Below are 21,554 nucleotides of genomic sequence, written 5' to 3'. Positions count from 1 at the left end.
TGCAACAGCATTTATGACGTCACAAATATTACCCATGTAGGGATTACAGACCCTACAAATGATCACAGGTCAATATGAATGTAAACTTATTGTATGTTTTGAAATCCAATCAAAAACAGAATGCTTGAGCTTTATTCTCATATCTTTGAGGCTGATGATGATTTACTCACACAATCCCCCAAAAAACCCCTCCCCAACATCCACCCCCCACAGGGTCTCAAGCTGCTTTTGATGAAGTCTAGGTGGGCTTTTAGACTGTAAACCACCTGAGGCAGGCCTTTCGGGATCCTCTGACGTTATCTATTCTCATTAACTATGCTCTCAATGTCTCTATCAGGGATAACCCTCTTTTGCTTCTCATTGTTCTTCATTAGACCAGAAGATCACCAGATTTGCTCGTAGACTAAAACCCTTTTTTAGGCACTTTTTAGACCATTACCACATCAAGTTGAACAGAAACTTTTATTGTGGGCATGCTTATAAAGGCTGTAGCATGTACATATAAAGGAACAGCATAAAATTCACTTTTTTTGTGTGAGCAACTCCACATTTCTGGCATCCCCACATTGAGAGCAGATGCACAGTCAAACCAGCTTCTTCCATGGAATGGCCTTGTTTAATTTCATGGACCTTCAAAAACACAAACTACTGTAAATAAAAAACTCTCTATTTCCCATTTTTGTCATGCAATTGAGTGTTTTAGTCCACAGTGTTTTTTATCATACGATACAGAACTGCAAGCCTATGATGATCATGTAGACAATTTTCAGAAACATGGCATGGAATGAGCTAGCTGGCAATTGATTTGTTTTGTGCTCTACAAACCTGCCCGGACCTAATGAGAGTAAACAAAATTAAAATGTTTTTTTTAAATAGCTGTGTCTGACACATAGTACATAGCAAGGAACCAGTAAAATGAGTTATAAGACACATACTCTGTCTATGTTGTGTATGGTTACACAATAGAAAGCTGTGTTATGTGCTGCCCCCTTGTGCGGCATATGGTGAATTGCAGGTAAATTTGAAGTTTATTACAAATTTCGAAGTAGTTTGATCTGGCACAAGGGGACACACAACATTAGCTTGATGCACCTCAAAAACTCCACCCCCAACTGTCTAGCCGACCCTTAGATTCCTTACATCATAAACCTGTAGACAGGTCTAATCTAATTTTTAGATGCTTGTGTTATTTTGTCTTTTCAATCTGCGCAGTGTGGTTCATACAGTAGGCAGAAATGTAAATGAATATCCATTTTGTTTTTCACAAAGAAAATACAGATAAAGTACCAAGCTTTATTCCCAAAAAGACGTCACAACGCACCTTCATGGGTCCACGCTATCAGAATCAACCTCTGTTAGCTCTCTACTGATGGACTTTTCCTTATCACGCCAACGCTTAAAAAAAGACAAAAAACTGAAGGTCTCTTTGGCGTTTTTAGGTGACGTGGTCTGGTTATTTATTGTCTTCTCATTACCAGGCCAGTGTTCGGTCTCTGTCTCTAAATCAGTTGATTGTGACAATTGTGTTTCATCAGCAGACTGAGATTGTGAAATCTCAGCAGATTGCAACTGTGATGAGTCAAACGTAGACAGCTCTTGAGAATTTAATAACTTTGCGATGGAGTCTTTAACTGTTTCTGTCATGCATTGTTGTGTGGTGAGCATGTTGCAGTCCACAGACTTCATTTTACCAATACTACCAATAGGGGGAGCCGGAGATCCGTTTAGTTTACAGGGAACAAATATATCCTCCATACTGATATTTACACAACTGGCCTCTGGGAACGCGATAGTGTGCCTGCGGCCAAGGTTTTGGTTCTGCAGAAGAGGCATGGGCTTAATGGTGGATTGAGTAGTGTTTTCCTCTATAGCCATGATCAACAACTCTTTGTCTTCTTGGAAAACCGTCTGTCTGGGAGACTGGACCGGCGAGAGGGCCTCACCAGAAGAAATGCTACCCCGACTCGACTGGTATCGCAGTACCTTACGTGTCATCTCTCTCATATTCTGAACCTCTTCCTCGGTCTGGGTGTTTTCTTCATCCTGTTCCATAGTCACCGAGACTCGGCTGGCACCGTCCCTTTTCCACAGACGACCAGAGCTTCTGGTCTCTGGTTTCTTGGGTGGCTCATCTTCTCTAGCACTTTTATTCAGGTTCTCCGTAGCCAATGAGGATTGAAAGGAAGGTTTAGTCCAGGTATTCCTTTTGACTTCTTTGCTCTTGGCGGAGCAGTTTTCCTGCGAGGTGATCTCGGCAAGACTGGTCCGTGCGGGTGAGGCAGTCCCGGCTCTCCGGCGGGATCCGCGATTGTTTAGGAGCCCATTCAGGACAGACTCCAGCGCAACTCCTTCCATGTCTTTGGTGGAGCAGGTGGCCGTGGAGCGTCGCTTGGTGGCACAGTGGGCATGCTCCCTCTGCCTGCGCTTTACCTCCACCGTTTCTTGTTCAAGGTTCTCCTAAAGAGGGGGAACACATGATGAAACTTTGACAGAAACTATTACAATACCTTGGGATTTCTTTCTTTTTGTAATACCCACATTCTTAAAAAATGAAAGATTCTTTACAGTGCCATAGAAGATTTTTTTGTCTAAATGGTTCCATAAAGAACCTTTAACATATTAAGAACCTTTCTGTTCTAGACTATAAAAATAAAGAAAGAACTTTTGAGCAAATGACTCTTGTACAACATTTTTAAGTGTACACATAATCCTTAAATTAATCTGAAAATGAAACATTTTTTTTACATCTAACATTATTAATAATTCAGGAACTAGTTAATGTAAATGCATTAGGTTCATATCATGTAACGTTATGTGAGCAGGTCATGTGATCACCTTGAGGTAATACCCCCTTTCTTCTGTAGAATAAAACACTATTTAAGTCCAAAACTGAGTTTTTAATGAGCACGTTTCGTTTTCTTTGCAGTAAAATATGTAGTTGAAAAAATGATGCAACATCAATGCATGTTTAAATAGACAAAAGCATTGTTTTACCTGAACTGCCCTTTTGAACTTCTCACAGAAGGAGGAGAAAATGGAGAAACACTCTTCTAGTTTAAACTGGGATGGATCCTCACAGAAATACTCTGCCACAGAGTCACTAACAGCATCCAGATTCTTAAAGGAGGCCTCAGTTTCCTTTATCCTTGTATCTACATCCTAGAAAAGACAGAATTATAAAAATATAGCATATGACATAAACTCTATTTTCATGTGTTGCCTATTTTTGTTTCACCAAATCTGCACTGATGTTGTCAGAGAATCAGAAATCAATGGGGTCAATAGCATATCATGCTGAGAGGGTCCAGGGAATTCGGCCAATAATCTAAATGCTATATTTACAGATAATCTAAACAGGTCTTAAGGAATTGTGAGATATAAAGCACTTCACCTGCAAAAAATCACTCATCTGTTCTTCCAGATCTGGCTGTTTACCAGCATTCTGTTTCGACACCTGAACTTTGCTCATTTCCTTTTGAAAGTCAGCCTCTATTTCCTGTTTATGTATCCTAAAGTGTGGAAAACAGACATTTTCTCAATTTTAATAGAACATAATACTGTACAATATTTTTCCATTTATATAAATTGTCCTAAAACAAGCACACGATCTGCTGTTCTCCCAAGCTACAAATCAAATTTTAATTTGGGACATCTTAATATTAAAACGCTTTCTCGTACCGTGCTGCATCACCAATGTGCCCAAGTTGTTCTGGGAACTTCAACAAAGACGCATCTATCTTCTGAGCTTGCTGTGGTACAAATGGGAAGGTATATCAGTAACATTTTACCATGGAATCCTTTTTTTTCTTCAGACTCTGAAATGACATGAATTCTGGAACCACTAAAGTATATAGCATGAAACCTTGTTACCGTAACAACATAGTGCATTAGGTTCATCCCAGGCTTGTTGGCTTTAGTATCCGCTAATTTCAGGAGAGAAGTCATGCGAAATCCCACAGCACTGCCGGCATACCCCCCCTGCAAGAAGTGAGGACAGATTGAGATCTCATAACAGTGTAAACACTCACGCGTGCCATGTATTGTGCCGTTTTTGCGGCTAAGCAACATTTTTAAACAAGTGTAACAAGATAAAGTTCACTCACAGAGTTCATGTAGTTTCCTGTCTTCAAAACCAGTCGGATGACTGAATGTAGAGCAACGCATTCCAAAAGCTCTGAAAGAAATTTCATAGACGGGATACAAATACAGTTATGCAAAATCACAATTTATGCCAGATTCTTTGGTGAATAAATTTTGGTACTTGTTCTTGAATTTAAAAGAGCTTAAATGTCTAGTGTTTCCTGAAGGAGATAACATAATTACGAAACATGCTCTGTAAAGCTGTCTGTTGAGAGCTAATACAACATGCCGAATTCAATGTAAGGGTGTATGTAGATAGAATCAGTTCAATCCAAGGTAAAAAAATATAACGCTTCATTATGTAAGGTTTTTATACACCTCCAAAGACATATATATTTTTTCACAAAAAATGACACATTGGACCTTATATTTATACAAAGAAATTAGTAAAAATACTTAATTATCACTCACTGTATGAATTACAATTAAATATTAAGTGTCTTATTATCTACAGTTGAAACAAGACATGACTTGTCTGCTACAAAAGGGGATGAGAGTATGTTGACTCAGACAGTTTAAATGCACGGTTTAAAATATGCAGTAAAACTGTTCATTCGTACCTCTTCCGGCCACAGTCATGATGGCGATAGAATCATTCACCTCATCCATATAATGAGGGAATTCCTCTTTCAGGACTAAACAGTTTAGCCGTTCCTCATAGCTAGAGGAAGAAAGCAAAAACAAATACAATAAAATCATTATGACCTTAAGTCCACCCAGATCTAAAGTGAACTTCAAATGCACCTATATTAATAATCAATATCTGCTGATGGAAATTATAAAGTAGGAAGATGTGACAGCAAATTTATAATCTATGTACTGGGTGTGTGCTGTTTAAACCCACCATGGAACTCTGACAAGTTGAACCATGAAGCGATCCACCTCTGAGAGAGTTGAATGGTCTCCTTTAAAATCAAGAAGCTGCCGCACCTATCATAACAAGTGAAAAACAAAATAGTGGTGAACGTTTAGACTTGCAATTCGAAAAAAAGGTTAAATAAATGTTTTGATCTGAATTAAAACAAATATTAAAACGATGAATGTTGACATTACTAAATGGATGACTCATGAGGCACCTACCTCTCCCTCCTCTGGCAGCAGTTTGCACAACTCCTTTAGTTTTCCAGAACCAAATCCTTCTCCTTTACCGTTGGTGATGTCTTCAATCATTTCATTCACTGACCTGTGTGTAGATGGATTACAACAAATAGCAGATTGGAGATCAGTTGCTTTGAGTAATTTACAAACTACACTAAATAATTACTAAAGCTGTATATCAACCAATATCACTTATAAATGCCCTTATAGCTAGATTAGATGGATGCTAAAATGGATGCTAAATATTAAATAACTCTTTTAAACTGTAATCTTTGCTACAATTTATGGAACAATAAGCAGCACGTTAAGGCATGAGACTGTCACCTTTCTAAAGTCATTATAAAGGTAACGTTCTGTTGGCTATGTAATAAACACGCAATTAGAATGTTGATTTCCCATAGGAAAGTAAATACTGTGGTGGTGCTCTTAAAACATTGCTCTGTTTGCTTGCGTGGCCTGACATAGCAACAATGACACAACCCATGGCGTTAAATTAGATCTGGACTGCCTATGTTTCCAACCAATAAAAGACACATGGTTAAAAAGTGTACATTGGCAGAGTACCATTTGTATTGTTTTACTACAAAAATCATAGTTAATCTATGCTTACTATAGCCAGACAATGGTAGATTTCTGTTTAAATAGTCTTACAAACGAAACAGCTGCTAATGTGTGTTGGGGCAGATTGGCCTCGCCTCACGGCTCTCGTCCCACCTTCCTCACCACAGTCTCGTTTGGTGGAAGCGATTCGAGGAGGACGACAACATTTCATTAGTGGCTTCAGATGAAGAGGAGCTGTCAGGCTCAGTGTTTGACCCCGCCCCCCTCCCGTCTGCACATCACAGAGAACTCAAGCCTGGGGTGGATTCCAAGCTTTTTCGGTTCCTCACAAAGAGTGTGGAGGAGCTTGGTTTGGAGTGGTCTTTGCAAGAAGAATAGTTCCTGCCAGGGTCATGGCATTCCCCTTACTCGGCTGGTATACAACCTTCTTCTTCCTCCACTCTCACCTTGGTTGACGTCGCAGAGGATAAGAGTTAAGAGAGGCTGCCTCCCCTCAATGAGTCTGTGGCGGCACAACTGTGTCCGCCCATGGTCGTTGGATGGACGCCGAAAGCAACCCACCTGTCTAAGCCGTGTTCACGTGGAGGGCTTCGCAAAATGCTTCTCTGCAGCGCAGAATTCATTGCAGGCCTTGAAGCACTTGCCAAAGAGACCCGGCTCCAGGTCCTTGTCCGCTTGCCCCAAGCCAGCACCGATTAAGCAGCCAGTGAAAGCAACGTCCCCTGCTACACAGACGGCGGCCAGATCGGAGACTCGTCAGCACTCTCACTTGGGTAAACGCTTCCCTCACCCTCATTGCCAGGGACCCCTGCCAATGATCACGCTGGGCCCTGCACCTCAGGAGCCGCCCTGAGACTCCAGTGAGGTAGAGTAAGGGACGAGATCTCGCTGCAGGCTGGATCTCCTTTCAAACAAGCTCTTCCGTGCACCCAAGCGCCCGTTCAATCCCAGATGCCGGCGAAAAAAAATGTTCTACTCTATTTTGAATGTTGGGTCCGTTAAAACACAAAGCAATCCCCACAGGATATGGCAAAGATTTTTTGTGACTTCTGCGGCCCAAAATGCTTAATTTTGCAGCGGCTTTATTAAAATTTTGCGATACAAATTGCGGGGAGTTTTTACCTGAAAAGTAAAAAAAACTACTTGAATTGGTAAAAAGGGTTCTTCTTTAAAACTACCACCTGTGAAAACATTATTTATTAATTATTTATGATTAAAAGGCATGCAGTAGATTCATACTGAAGTTCTGGAAACCTTGGCCGGTTTATCTTTAAGGCTGATTTCCCAATAAAGTTTCATGCAGTTTCATGTTTATGGTTGTGAAAATTCTATGCAATGAGTTTATGCAACCTTGCATACTTTCAAGAAATCAGCGTTTCATTGATCGTGATTGATGTTCATTGAAACTGAAATAAACATGATGTTTACATCATTATGTTGCTTCCAAGTGTGTTGTTTAAGAACGTGACACACACATCGATAAGGCTGACTTGACTTAAAACCACAAGCCTCCAACCTTTAGCCAAAAAAGCGAAACGGCTAATGGCCTGGCAAGCCATCCCCGGGGTGTCAGATTGGGTTCTGGGGGTAGTTTCACGAGGCTATACACTCCAGTTTGCTCTCAGGCCCCGCGCGGTTTTACCCCCACCCCACCCGAATGCAGAACGTAGATAAATATATTCTAGGCACTGAGGTGAAAAATGAGTTTTCCTTCACACTATGTGAAAAAAACATAGTGTCCTTGAACGCCGAGGGAACCGAGGTTACGTTAGTGACCGAGTGCGCTCATGGATAGTTTATGTTAGCAAATTCATTAACTAATGTTAACAATTCAACCATAAAGTGTTACCAAACGTTTTCTTTTACAAAGATTTTGTTCAGATATACACACCTCACATGATCACCTTTAACTAGACATAGCACAGCATGATAAAAGTTCATTCAAAACTCTAAACATTGTTCTCCAAAACGTATGACACATCCAGCAGTCCATCTCATTTATTATGTAACAGAGGAAGTCGCCCATGCACAGACTTCCACACTGTGAGTCAGTCAGAACCAACTTCACCCTGTTGTGATTGCCTAAGACCGCTAGACAAGCCCCATCTTGCTGATACCTATACTGCACGATGCACACATAAGCAAGCATGCCAAACTGGTGTCACGAGAAGCTCCGGCACCAAAAAATAGATTTATTCATTAAAATGTCAAAGTGAAACTTTGTGAAGTGAAGTTCCAGTCAATATCGAAGGTGAAACAGTGCATGATTAACGGAACTGCTGATGATGTGAATAATGTGAAGCCTGCCTTATCTCTTGACCTGTGCTTTGGGTAAAAAGATATGTACGGACTGATTCTGTCAGGAGAATTCGGCTTGCAGAGGCATGTGAGGATTGTGTTGTATGACTACTGAATGATCTCCAATAAAAATGCTTTGTTAATTCGTTGGTGCACTCACCTTCTGAACTGCTTAAGAAAAATGCCAATGTTCATGTTCTTCTTGGAGTTTAGAATGGACACCTGAATAAACAAAAAAAACAGTAATCAGATGTGAAAATTTGTAGAGATTTAATTTAGATCATTTTAATATTAGTTAAATTGCATTATTGATAATAAATGGATAGCTCACTTAAAAATGACTTCTTTCTTCTGCACAACACAAAAGAAGATATTTTGAAGAATGTTGGTAACCAAACAGCGTTGGTCCCCATTAACTTCCAGTGTATGGAAACAAAACCACTGAGACATTTCTTAAAATATTTAGTTTTGTGTTCCACAGAAGAAAAAAATACAGGTTATAAATAATATGAGGGTGCATAAATGGGCAGATTTTTTTGGGGGGGGTGAAATTAAATATGCCTTTAATTAAAAAAGATTGTAGACTGGGTTTAAGTCATTACCCACCCAAATGTTTTATAATAAGAAAATCATGATTACGAATAATGACTTAAGAATAACTACCCTGCATACTAATTTATTGAATTAACTTAATCACAGTGATGTTGTGATTCAAGGGCTACAAAATGAGACAATCTGCATCATAGCGTTTTGAAAATGTAAGCCACTCAACATTGAGAGTCCTCCTTACGTAAACACTTCTCGAAAAGAAAAAAAAACGCTCCACCTAGGAAAGGGTGTAGATCAAAGGAAATAAATAACCTGATGGCGTCCAGAAAGGACACAGCATTGTCCTCTGAATGACTAGGTATTATTTGGGAGAGAAAGTTAGGTCTTTTGTCCACATGACAAATCGTGTTACTAGGAAAACAGTGTTGTTTCTGGCAGCGAGCCATACTATGACAAATCGCAATTGTGACATCACAGCATGTAAAACTTGGGCTATGACTTGGGATATCCGAGAATTTTGTGGGTTGTGGGTGTGATCACAGGAAACACACGTACAGCTTAAAACGAATGCCTTGAATGCACTCGCTTTGGATAAAAGTGTCTGCCAAAATGCGTAAATGTAAAATGAAAGCTTATTTGAATTTTCTTTTAGGTGACTTCCTTTTTTATCTGTTTATCTACCTGACATTAGTTCTGCATTATGTGAGTTTGGTCCAACCAGTTTTTAAAAAACAGAATAACCAGAAAATCATATCCTGAATTTATAAACCAGTAAACTAAACTGGAAGTGAAATGGTGGCAGCACAAAAATAGTGATCACTCACTCGTAGACCACATTAAAATTTATTCATTACTATGGTGACGGATAAATACCTGATAAGCGCACTATGGATAACGAACCATAAAGCAACGGTTTATGCAAAACTAACAATTACATCACCTCCTCTGCATTTAGCATGAGATTAACTCATTTTAGCCCTTTTGTAAATCAAAGTAATAGTTATGTACTTTATGAAAGAAATATCAGATAAGTGAGATAGGTGGGACAAACCCAACCCCAGTGCTAAGGTTACTTTAAGCACATCCCTCTGATTCAATCATCCGGAGACACCCACTTTAATCCCGCAGACACAAGCCAACATTTCTAGACTATTACACTTCACTCACCACTTCAGGTCCTGTGGCGTTGGTAGGGGATTGTCGTATACTCCGTCGATTGGTGGCCAGTACCTTGTTCTGGTCATTGTGGCTGAAGAGCTCCTCCATATGTTTGGTGTCCAGATCAAAATCTCTTTTAGTTTTGTCTGTCCATATGTTATGTGTGCCAAGCACATTGTCCTTAGGTATGGCGTCCCAATTAAAGTTACGCATTTTAGATGCCCGTGTCGGCCCTCTTTGAAACGGGCCTCCACCAGGGAAGAGGGCAGGGGGTGGTGGAGGAGGAGGGGGAGGCGGTGGAGGCGGGGGTGGGGGTGGTGGTGCCATTTTTTCGATGTCACCTGACATGCTCCATCATCTGTTTAAGGTGAAGGCAGAAAGAAAAACAATAAGGAAACTCAACATCTAGGATCTGGTATGGTTCAACTATTAGAGGAAGATATTGCTTGGGGGGAAGTTATAAAGTACGTATGATAACCACACGTAAATTAACTAACAAAACAAGGACAATGAAAACAGTAGGCAAAAAATAGTGCAGTACAAAAAGCGTGACATCATCTCTGTTAACAAACCAGTTGCATAAAGACGCTTTTAGACTTCAATCAAAAACGAAAGAAAACACATATCAGATGATACATGTATTTTAATACTATATGTACTCTGGTTCTTTTAAGATGAACTAAATAGGCCTAGTACTATACAAGACTATAAAATGCTGGGTTATTTTCAACCCAATGGCTGGGACAAAAAGGGACAAACCCAAAACAATAACCCATACTTGCTTTAACCCATTGTTGGGTCAAATATAAACATTTTCTGGTTTAATTTAACCTAATATTTTGTTAAATTAGCGTTGAACCCAGCATTGGATTAACGTAAAATAGCAATGAAAATGAATATGATATATTATATTATATATTACCTTACACCCTGCTGAAGAACAATACCATTTAAATGATTTTAATTGAATTAAAATAAAATTCCTTTACTTCCAGTAAAACCAATACAAACTATCTATAGGCTAATGTTTTATACATTTTTCCAGTAGTAGTATTTTTGAAGCAACGTCGTAACTCTAAACAATATAAATAAACGACTTACTTGTAAGTGAGATGTCCAGACGTTATCTTGATAATATCCGAATATATTTTCGCTTCAGACGCCAGAAGAGACAAACACGCTGCATGTTCACACTCAAATAGCGCAGCGGCTCTTGTGATGTTGAAATCTCTCTTACCTGTAACACGCCCAGATCTCCAACCCGTCAGCGCTTGTTTTACACGCCTAACTCATGTGTCACTCTATATGAACCAGTGCATTTCCCCCCTAAAGACTAAGAGTTTACTTATTTTTGTTCAATTGCTGCTGAATGACACTTATTTTATAAATAATGCACGACTTACATTAATAACATTAATAGTTTACATTAACTGTAGTTTTAATACAGTAAACAAATCCATAATTGCAGTAAATCCACACAGTTATCATTTTCTCACGACAGGAACCATAAACATATTTGTAGTAAAACCATGTTAATATATCCTCTGTCAAATAGCCATGATTACTAATCTTTTACCATAATAAAACCATTTTTATTTTTTCTAAAGAACGTTACATTATATCACACATTGTATGGTTGCTTTCCAATCATTGAAAAAAATATTTTAAATAAAAATAAAATGGCAATAATTAAAATAGTCCCATTGTGTTTAAAAGCAACCTGAGTTCATTTAAACATATTCTATAGAAACGTTTTTAGATCCTTGGTATGTTATAGCTGAAAACTATGCTATAGACTTTTTTGATATAAATATGCTATAGTTCTTCTCCATAAACAAGGCAAGGTTGTGGGTTCAATCCCAGTGGATTGCAAATACCTATGTAAAATGTATAGGATAAAGCAATGTAAGTCGCTTTGGATAAAAGCGTCTGCCAAATGCCTAAATATAAATGTATATGTAAACCTAGCCAATAAATAACATTTTAAAATCAAATGTTTAAAAAAGGTTCAAATTTATTCTCATCCATTTTTTTCTTTCCCATTACTATTACGAAAGGCTACAAACTATCTGCGTCAAAAATCCTTAGTCAACAGGCCCGAGGCAAGAAGTGGGACAAGCTTCTGCTAAATCAAATCGTGCAAAAGTGAAAACCAAAAGTACTCATGCGAAACAAAAATACAAAACCATGTTAAGAAAATGGGATAGTTCACCCAAAACTGAAATTTCTGTCCTCATTTACTAACCTTCTTGTTATTTCAAACCTGTATGACTTTCTTTTTTTCTGCAGAACACAAAATAAGATATTTTGAAGAAAGTTAGGGTGTATGGGTGCCAGTTAAAAATTATCTTATTTTGTGTTCTGCAATAGAAAGAAAATCAAACAGGTTTGAAATCACATGAGGCCGAGTAAATGATGACAGAATTTTCAATTTTGGGTGAACTATCACTTTAATACCTTATCCAAATGTATTTCCTGTTAAAGAAGTGAGATGTGAGATGGTGGTCTAGTGGGTTAAGCGACTGAACTGGTAAATCAAAGGTTGCTGGTTCGATCCCAGCAGCCACCACCAGTGTGTCCTTAAGCAAGACACTTTACTCCATGTTGCTCCAGGGGGATTGTCCCTGTAATAAGTGCACTGTAAGTCGCTTTGGATAAAAGCGTCTGCCAAATGACTAAATAAAAAAAAAAAGACTAAATAAAGAAAAGTCCTCTCTAATTTGAGTTGATGCTCAAAGTTAAACCAGCCAATATAAATAAAGGGGTTCTATTGGCAGGTCACATGACCTCACCCACACCACTGGGTCATGTGACATACCGGTCATCCCTCTCTATCTGACAGTGAGCGATAGAACAAGCCAACCAAGCAAAGTTCTGAAGTTGCACAAAGAGACAAGCAGAAAATACACATCACAACAGAAATAGTCAGATTTGTTCGCCTTCAAATGTGTTTTAATTCCATAGGTGGGACTTCACACTATACATATATATAAATATATTATTAACAATATCTCAGCAATCTTCATTCTCTCCACTTGACACGGTCCTTCACGTTCTTACATTACAAACAAACAAGCAAAACATTCTTACCTTTCAGCTGCAATACATTAAAACAAAAAAAATCGACTGCTCACTGGATACAGAACAGATCTGTAAATACACACATGATGAATGCTCAGAAAAAGAAAATGTTCTGAGAAAGTGACCATGTAATTTTGAGCAATTTTGCTTTTGAAGACTTATGTTGATATTAAGGCAGAAATAAAGCTTATGGTTTCCATAAACCATGTGAATAACCTCATATAATACACTTTTGAAGATTTTCTGGCTGTAAAATCTGGGCATTTTTTCAGGGTTTGGCAACATAAAACGCATCCTCATTCATACACATCACATTTAAAGAATGTTTACATCCCCGATCATCCAGTTTCAGCTTCCCGAGTGTCTCTACATATTGACAAAGCGATCACTGTTCCTCGAGCCACGACGGCTTATCGGAACCCGGCGGCTTCAACTTCACATTGAACTGTCTGAGAGTCTCTTCCAGCTGCTGCTGGTTCCCGGCAAAATATGCAGAGATGGCATTGTGAAACAAAAGCAGCTGTTTGTGCATCACCTTCACCTGAAAACCAACATATTAAGTAAATTTCGGTTGTAAATCCGATGTGTCATAATAGGAATTCAAAAGAAATGATTTCATGATACCTTATTCTCTTCCAGGAACTTGAGTTTGATGCTGACGTCACTCCTCAGCCGCTCGTACTTGTCTTTGTGGATCTGGTACTGCTGATGAGCCGTTTCGATGCGCATGATGGTTGCGGAATCCCGCGGACCCGTGCTCAGCTCCTCCAGGTCTGTCCTGTAGGCATCATACTCGAGTCTAAAAAAGGAAGGAGGAAAAGGTTTTTGGTGTAAGTTGTTCAATATTTTATGACGAATTAAGATGACACAGGAAAATCTCATCCTACCTTGCGTTCTCATACATCTTGATGGTCATTAAAGTGTCCTCCATAGTTTTGTTGACTAATGTATTAATGCTGGACACAAAGAAATTGATGGCACCAAGGAGAGTCTCTCCATTCTTGCATAGCAGTTTTTGTGTCTCTGCATTGTAGCCGAACTCATCCTTGAAGGGTTTAAAGAAGGTTTAGGTCAAATGAATTTCAAACTGTACATTAAAACGAATAAAACATAAGGTCTATTTAAAGTAATGCAACACAATAATGCACATCGATTACAATGGGTGAGACCAAACTTCTTTCCACTCTCAGAAAAAAGCCAGTATACATAACAAAACCCATATTTTTACTTTTAATGCAGAAAGTTATCAATAGAAAATATCACTAAATATGAATCAATGAAACGTCACAGATATGTTGTCACTTTCCTGGAATAGATCAGGATTATATCTGTTTAGTCAGTGAGCTTTTTTATTTTTGCTGAGGAAACCACAAAACTGACTTAAACTGCTAAAAAAAAACTTATCACTTGACATTTTTTGTTTTCTGGTTAAGAGGACACAAAAAATGCATACTATAGTCAGATACAATTGGCTGGGACACGAAATCAGTACCTGAAGTTCTGGGGACTTCTGGCTAAGATCAGCAAAGGTGTCCCCAAGAGCTTGCTGTGTCTGCACCATGTTGTAAAAGTGGTTGGTGAGCGCTCGTGCAAGTCTCAGAATGCACTCGTACTTTAGCTTGGTGTCTCTTAGCACATCGATCTGGGCCTCAAGCTCCAGGTCCACAGTTTTCATACCACGCCCAAAACGTTCTGAAAACATTTGTTTTGTGCACTGGTGAAGATAAAACAGAGCGGATACATCTTAACTCATGAGCAGCCACAATGTACAACAGCTTTTTATTTACAAGTAAAGTTATACTTAAATGTTCTCAAATTCAATCAAATGTTCTGAACCTTGTAGGTGTTGATGCTCCACTTTTTCACGCTGTCAAATTTCTCTACGGCTACTCCTCTTGTGGCTTCCTCTGATATCATGGATGGGTTGCTGTTGCTATGGTGCATGCTGGGAGCTGACAGGAGATAATTTAAGCACAGTTTCATTATAATCATGGGAATAACCATTGCTAACAAACCTTGACCAAGTTTGGCACACCTTTAATACCAAATCAATAAACCTTTAATGGCTCCAAATACCAATCAATACCAAACGTCAGACCAGTATATTCATAATTATTATTATTTAAACATTTATTCATCCTTGGTCCATTCTACATTCATTTCCCATGCATGAACTGTACAAATATATCATATACTCACTAATATGAACATAAACGAGCAATATTCAACACTAAGCTAGTACAACAATGCTTATTTCTGAATTCTTTGTACAACATTCATTTGTTATACTTATACCAGGCTGAAAAATGAACTCAAGAGTCCAAGAATAAAAGGTGTGATGACAGTAAATGAAAATAGGCAGATATAATGAAACGAAAGGATGTCTGGGAGTGACAGGAAATGATGGGGAGTCCCTGTGATACCTTGATAATGCCCCGGCTGGTTTGCAATCCGACTTGCAGCTAATTGGTTGGGTGTGATGCCACTGGACTTGGAGCGGATGTCTGAAATGAATGAATAACAGAGGACGGATGGAGGAATGTGATGGAGGTTTAGCGTTTGTGAAAGACCTTTAGGGGTGTCGCAACATGTTTGGGGCAAATTATTTTGTAGTGGAATGTATAGTGGATTTAGTAGTAATGTATACCATGATCTCATAGTTGAAAATTCATTGAGATATTTAAACATTAATAATATTGATGATCATGCTAATGTCTGAGTTATGCATAACAATATGTTTCAACAAAATAAACAGTGAAGCAGAGAAAGGTTTATACAACCAAGGTGACCAAAAGAGAAGAAAATGATGCCGTTAAAAACTGTTAGGTAAAAAAACATTCCAAATAGACGGTTAAGATGGATGAAAAACAAAATAGCTAGAGTTTTTGCATTTATGGCATGTTATTGTGTTAAGGCAAACCGTGTTACTGAGCATAAAGACACATCTTTCGAAAAATTGTTGTGCATCCCACAATCCACTTAGCAAACAAAAACAACGCCTTCTGTTACAAATATGTTTACAGTACAATTACAGAAAAAGTAAGTAACAATTGAGGACAAATACATGCATCCAAAATGCCACAGTCCTTCACAGCCTGTAAAAAGGGGCCAAATGCTTGTTGTTAAAAGCTGTTCCCTTTTCACCCTACACCTTTTCCCCGAGAGCTTTTTATGTCCAGAGATGAAAAGAGACAGAAAGCTGCAAGGATAACGGTTATAAAGTGAGGTTTTCCGTCGTATTTGTATGCGCAAACAGACACCTGATTTGGGGGCGTGACCACATCTTCTGTCAAAATACTCCGGGTTGAAACGAATGCCTGGTCCTAAACGTACACGGCAGCAATTATGTCATCTTTGACAGACACATGACTCAAAAACCCAGTATGATCCAAACACATTATAAAGATTAAGCGTAAATGTCGAATTGTGAGATTTGTTACCTTTGATGGAACCGGTGGGTATGATGCCCTCAGCTGCCCCCCCATAGCCTCCAGACACAATACTGGTTTCATTCAGGTTGGGTCCAGACACCATGACCTGCTGCAAGTCCTAAAAATGACACAGTAGAGAGGACAATATAGTGGCAAATCAGAATTTGTTTCTTATTGTGGCACATTATACTCTACAAACAGTACAAACTGTGCACACCATGTAGGGAAGGACATAGTTAGGTATTAAAACAGCGGATAAACAAAGGAAGGACATACGGTTAGGCAAGTTCTATGTCATACAACACTATGTATTCATCATATACAGTACATTTTCCTATTCTTTTATAGTTATACAGTAGCTTTATTGTATTAAATACTGCTGGTATTAACACCATTATATAAACTAGGATATTGTCTAAAAAACGTATGCCTTGACATTTTGTGTTTAGCAACTCTTTAAAAACCTTCAAAAGAATCGAAAATGATAACACAAAATCTGGAAGTCCCTATGAACATGCAAAGGAAATGCATTTCCCATCCATCTGTTTGATCTGCACAGGCTCTGGTTAATCCCACATTTTCCCAACACAAAGTTATGATAAAAACTATCATGTGAGCTAATGTGCATCCACCACATAAATCAGAAGGAACAGGGCTACAGATACACCCACAAACTCTCCCTCACCATGGCCACTGGCAGTTTGCCTACAATCTCATCTAAGCTCCCACCAATCTGTGCGAAACAAGACATAAAGAAACAGAAAATGTGATGATGACAAAAATAAAGACACACATGTGCACTTAAGCACGCTTCAGTCAAATTCAGGTCTGGTGATGGGCCTGATGTTGATCAGATATGATGTACAGTGGACACCCACCTGCTCAAGGCTGTCCTCTTCTGCCGTCCTGGTGTCCCCATTGCTGTTGATGGGAATTTCCATGGTGGCGGCTTTGCTTAAAATACTGTCTGTCATGATGGATGTCTACAACACAAGAAATTCAGAAAGAAACCATTCAAAGCTAAAAATGTGTTATATTACAATTATAATGCATACGTTATATTATTGTATATAAGAATATATAGCACCATATACTATAAATGTACGCTCGATATTTAAAGATATAAAGGCGTCTTAATTATAAAACTATTGTTATTTTTAATGCTTTTAATTCGTTTTAAACACTGCTAAAAACAATACATAGTCTAATGGTTTCTTTATAAAAACGTTATTGACCCTAAACTCTTTACCACTAAAGTAATAATATAAATATTCCATTATGTAGTGTGTTCTGGACCTTATTTCAGTGGGATTTAAGTGTTGTATCGGTCCTATCCACTAGATAACATCCCAATAGAACAAAAAAAACATTACCAGTAGACACCAACAGAGACCATACGGGTTTTCATTACGTCAAACCAATGCAATTCCCATTATAAACAATTTTTCCGTTAGAAATTATATGAAGCTTTCTATTTTTTAGCTGGTTATGTGCAAAAATCTCAGGCCCGTGTCAGACAACGATGTATTGACGTCGCGAGAAACTGAGGCCTTAACAATAGATGGGAATTGAATGATTATATTTAACACTACAGTGTGTACGTGTCGCATAGAGGTCAGATCTGCTCGCGCTGCGACGTGTCACGTCGAGAGAGGAAGGATGCTCGACCCGTGCAGTTGAAAGCTGCAGATTTACTCACCTGCACGACGCATCTACCGCTAATCTCAACGGAACGGAGATCATTTAAGATTATTCCATGTTCAAAAGGCAACGTTCGTGTTTAATGGTCGTTTGGGAAGGCAATAATCTTTGTCAATCCTTTCCGTGGCAAATCCCATTCGTTCTCCGCAAGCGGAAGTGACAACAGGGATTTTTCAGGGTTACTTGACGTTCGCTTTAATGCGGCGCTGCGCAGAGTCACCGAAATATGACATCAAAATACCGCGAGAGGGATTGGAATTTTGATAGCTTTCGCGGTGTTTTGATTTCTTATGCCGATAGGTATGCGCAGCGCCGCAAGAAGTCGAACCGCCTATTGTAATTTCAAAGCAATAACGTGTTCCTTTTTTTTAACAAAATACAAATCATGTGGAAATAACACACAACGTTACAACGTTACAACGTTTTTGTGATAAAATAAAGGAGGAAGTCAGTGAGAGAGAGAGAGAGAGAGAGAGAGAGAGAGAGAGAGAGAGAGAGAGACTCCGTGTGACCAGGTGGTGTCAGTATAACCTCAGGAACAGAACATAATCTCTCTAAACCGAATCTGTCTAGAAAAGTTTATTTATCCGATTGTATAGTTCTTTAATCCTCAAGTGCTGTCAATAATGAAAAATGTGGGCACTTTGTGATTCCATTGATATATATATATATATATATATATATATATACATTTTTCACTTAAACAAACTTACACATACACAGTAAACCCCCTTAAAATTCCCTTCACTTTAGTTTTTTAGTGACCTGATGGAATCAAAATAGCATGTACATGTAATTTCAAAGGCTGCACTGGTTAAATAGGCAGAAACTGACAGAAAACTATCCCCACTGTGAAATTAAGTCATATCCCATACAATTCCTATGGGTGCCCAGAAATATTTTAGGGGTTAAAAGGTTCCTTGTATTTGCAAAAAGTTTTCGATCATATCAAAACAACATTATTATTAAAATAGTTTTTAAAACCAAGTGTCTAAATCCTAAAATGTCCAAACTAAATGCAAGGTCATTTGAGGAACGAAATCGAATGGATGGTTTCAAAGGGACAACATAATAAAACATTACTGCGCATGCGCGCGTTCGTGGACTGCACTTAAAGGGATAGTTCAACCAAAAGCTCCAATTTGCCGTTTATTTACTCACCCTCAGGCCATCCGAGATGTAGGTGACATGTTTTCTTCAGTAAAACCCTAAAGAAGATTGTTTGGTAAATCCGCAGCCCTCTCTGCTTCATATAATGAGAGTATATAGGGTCCGCCGTTTTAAGAGTTCCTAAAGCACATCATTCCAAAAAACGACTCCTGGCGACAATTTGACGTTTCGTGAAGTGACTCACTCAATATTTTTATAAATTTGAACGTCATTTTTTATAATATTATCCATACTATACACATTCACAAGTGCCTGTAGATTATTTCTGCTTACAAGCAATTTTAAGCAAAAGAACAGGAGAAGAACCGTTACTTAGCTAAACTTGTCTCCAATATTGTGAATTTAGACTGCGATCTCAAACTCAACAGCTAGATGTCAGAGTAGCCTACCATACGGTTTCTTTAAATGTGACTACAGGACCCATTCATAATTGTTCAATTAATAAAATTAACATTCCATTCCATTCTCTACCGCTTATCCGAACTACCTCGGGTCACGGGGAGCCTGCGCCTATCACAGGAGTCATCGGGCATCAAGGCAGGATACACCCTGGATGGAGTGCCAACCCATCGCAGGGCATACAATTAACATACTACACAATTCTACAAATGGTTTATTTAATAAAATGAAAACAAAATATAACAATAATATATATAAATCAATATGAACATAAATTGGATAAAATAGTTATATTATTAGACACTAGCTAAACACAGATAGGAAGTTAGCTTTTATAGCATTTTGAATGTACAGTGTGCAAACATGCAGTTTCAAAGTAGAAAAGTTCATACTGTACAAATGATATACAGAATTGTCAAGTATTCAAAAGTATTCATATTTTTGGGCTGGCCCTACAGTTTATTTTTAGGAAATTGTTTGGTATAGCTTCAGACTTATTTTGCTTAATGTATTGCAAACTCTTTAGTGTGTATTTTCCCTATTAATCTGCCACATGCATTTAATAAACTTCAATATTAAGATCAAATTGTTTTCTTATTAGCCTTTGTTAAGTTATTAAGTGGGTACTGTAGATGGGTTTGTTCTTAGTCGTTAAGCTTATAAATGTTTACATGTTACATTTGGCTAGGGTACACAGTTTTCTGGAGGCGCATCGATAATTGTATCTACATATAGATCATTAAAGCAACAAGTTAACAGACATACGGTCTACAACACACAAATAATAATCCTTCCAACCAGGGGGTCAAATGTATATCTTGGTAATTTAGGAAATATGATAGAGACACCAGTGGGTTTAGAAGCCAGCCCACCCATCAATTTTACTGAATAAATACACATGCTGCATTTGAATGGAAATAAACCCTGTCTATAAAGCAACAGCCTTTTTGTACTTGACGAATATCTTACATTTTGGAGCCAGTTTGCCTCTGAAATCTTATGTCTTTGACATTCCACAGTGAACAGTTTTTCAGTTCTTATCTGGGAATGTTTTATATTGAAATATATAGTTAAAGGTTATAACAAGTAAATGAATCTTTCTCAGTTCAGAATAACATTCAGAGGTCAGTCAGGGAGGAAGCAGTTTCACAGTCTTTTGGGAATAAACGCTCGCTGATGTGTGAAACATCTCACATGCTTTGCCCCTGAGGGCCAATATCCATCAAGTTTGAGGGAGAAGTGAAAAATTGGAAAAGTGTGCTTCTTCCAGACCGTTGAAATGGACATCCTTTTACTTTTAACCTTTGACCTCCACATTCTCCTATGCACCTAAAAAATCATGGTCACTTTTAAAAGGAACGGAAGAAAAGAGCCCTCTGTGTGTCCGCTCAGGAAATAAACTAGAGAAAATCCCAAAACAACACATGTGTCTACAGCTGGTTTTTGGGTAATGATTTTGAAAATATTATTAGGCCAGGATTTTCCAATGCAGTGACAGTCAAAATGTGGCCATGTCTACTTTAAAGAGATTACTCTGTTTGGGTGGTCGCCTGTTATGCTCGATTCGTCTGGGGCCACAAGGTCTGATCTGTTGTGCTCAAGGTTAAAACACAGGGCTTGATATAACTGTAATTTGGGTGCGCTTACAAAACACATTTTGAATCAGTCAAATCTACGCCACAAGTCTTCTGTTGAGATCATTTAGTCTGGGAACGTTTGGTTGAGTTTGAAAATCATGCAGACGAGAAAAGCCACCCACAGTAGACGTCTTTGCATGCAAGTTTACTGGTACACATAAACTGGAAACAAGGCCTCTTAAATTCAAAGCTCTCAATGTTTGAAAACTTTGCAAGGCCACTCTTAAAAAAATCCTGTGGACATTTTAAATTCTTTATTAATGATCATTAAACGCGTCTCCAGATGTTGGCCAGTGATCGTCCTCAACTGCAATCACGGCGCACAGACATG

General features: G+C 38.4%; 2 protein-coding genes across 8 annotated transcripts; both read right to left on the bottom strand.

Annotated features, from left to right (window-relative positions):
- Positions 1 to 230: 230 nt before the first annotated feature.
- Positions 231 to 11,008, bottom strand: fhdc4 (FH2 domain containing 4). Its single transcript, XM_056757211.1, has 12 exons — positions 10,906 to 11,008; positions 9,814 to 10,162; positions 8,258 to 8,319; positions 5,221 to 5,323; positions 4,985 to 5,070; positions 4,701 to 4,801; positions 4,104 to 4,174; positions 3,871 to 3,978; positions 3,679 to 3,749; positions 3,392 to 3,509; positions 2,995 to 3,159; positions 231 to 2,457 (listed from the first exon to the last, which is right to left on the bottom strand). The coding sequence occupies exons 2-12, from the start codon at positions 10,150 to 10,152 to the stop codon at positions 1,324 to 1,326; spliced, it is 2,358 nt and encodes a 785-aa protein (XP_056613189.1). The 5' UTR covers positions 10,153 to 10,162; positions 10,906 to 11,008; the 3' UTR covers positions 231 to 1,323.
- A 1,732-nt stretch (positions 11,009 to 12,740) lies between these two features.
- Positions 12,741 to 18,162, bottom strand: arfip2a (ADP-ribosylation factor interacting protein 2a). 7 transcript variants are annotated; one of them, XM_056757621.1, is made up of 11 exons: positions 18,016 to 18,162; positions 17,195 to 17,299; positions 17,002 to 17,049; positions 16,326 to 16,434; positions 16,146 to 16,208; positions 15,309 to 15,389; positions 14,722 to 14,837; positions 14,378 to 14,599; positions 13,773 to 13,930; positions 13,510 to 13,684; positions 12,741 to 13,426 (listed from the first exon to the last, which is right to left on the bottom strand). In XM_056757621.1, exons 2-11 carry the CDS (start codon positions 17,288 to 17,290, stop codon positions 13,271 to 13,273), a joined length of 1,224 nt encoding a protein of 407 aa, XP_056613599.1. In that variant the 5' UTR covers positions 17,291 to 17,299; positions 18,016 to 18,162; the 3' UTR covers positions 12,741 to 13,270. The 7 variants fall into 7 exon arrangements, with proteins under 7 accessions (XP_056613599.1, XP_056613600.1, XP_056613602.1 ...); XM_056757622.1 differs by lacking the exon at positions 18,016 to 18,162 and adding an exon at positions 17,690 to 17,945; XM_056757624.1 differs by lacking the exon at positions 16,146 to 16,208.
- Between the last annotated feature and the right edge of the window lie 3,392 nt (positions 18,163 to 21,554).

This window comes from Triplophysa dalaica, chromosome 9, assembly GCF_015846415.1.
Source record: "Triplophysa dalaica isolate WHDGS20190420 chromosome 9, ASM1584641v1, whole genome shotgun sequence".
NCBI classification, from domain to species: domain Eukaryota; kingdom Metazoa; phylum Chordata; class Actinopteri; order Cypriniformes; family Nemacheilidae; genus Triplophysa; species Triplophysa dalaica.
This window is presented reverse-complemented; position numbering and strand designations above follow the sequence as displayed.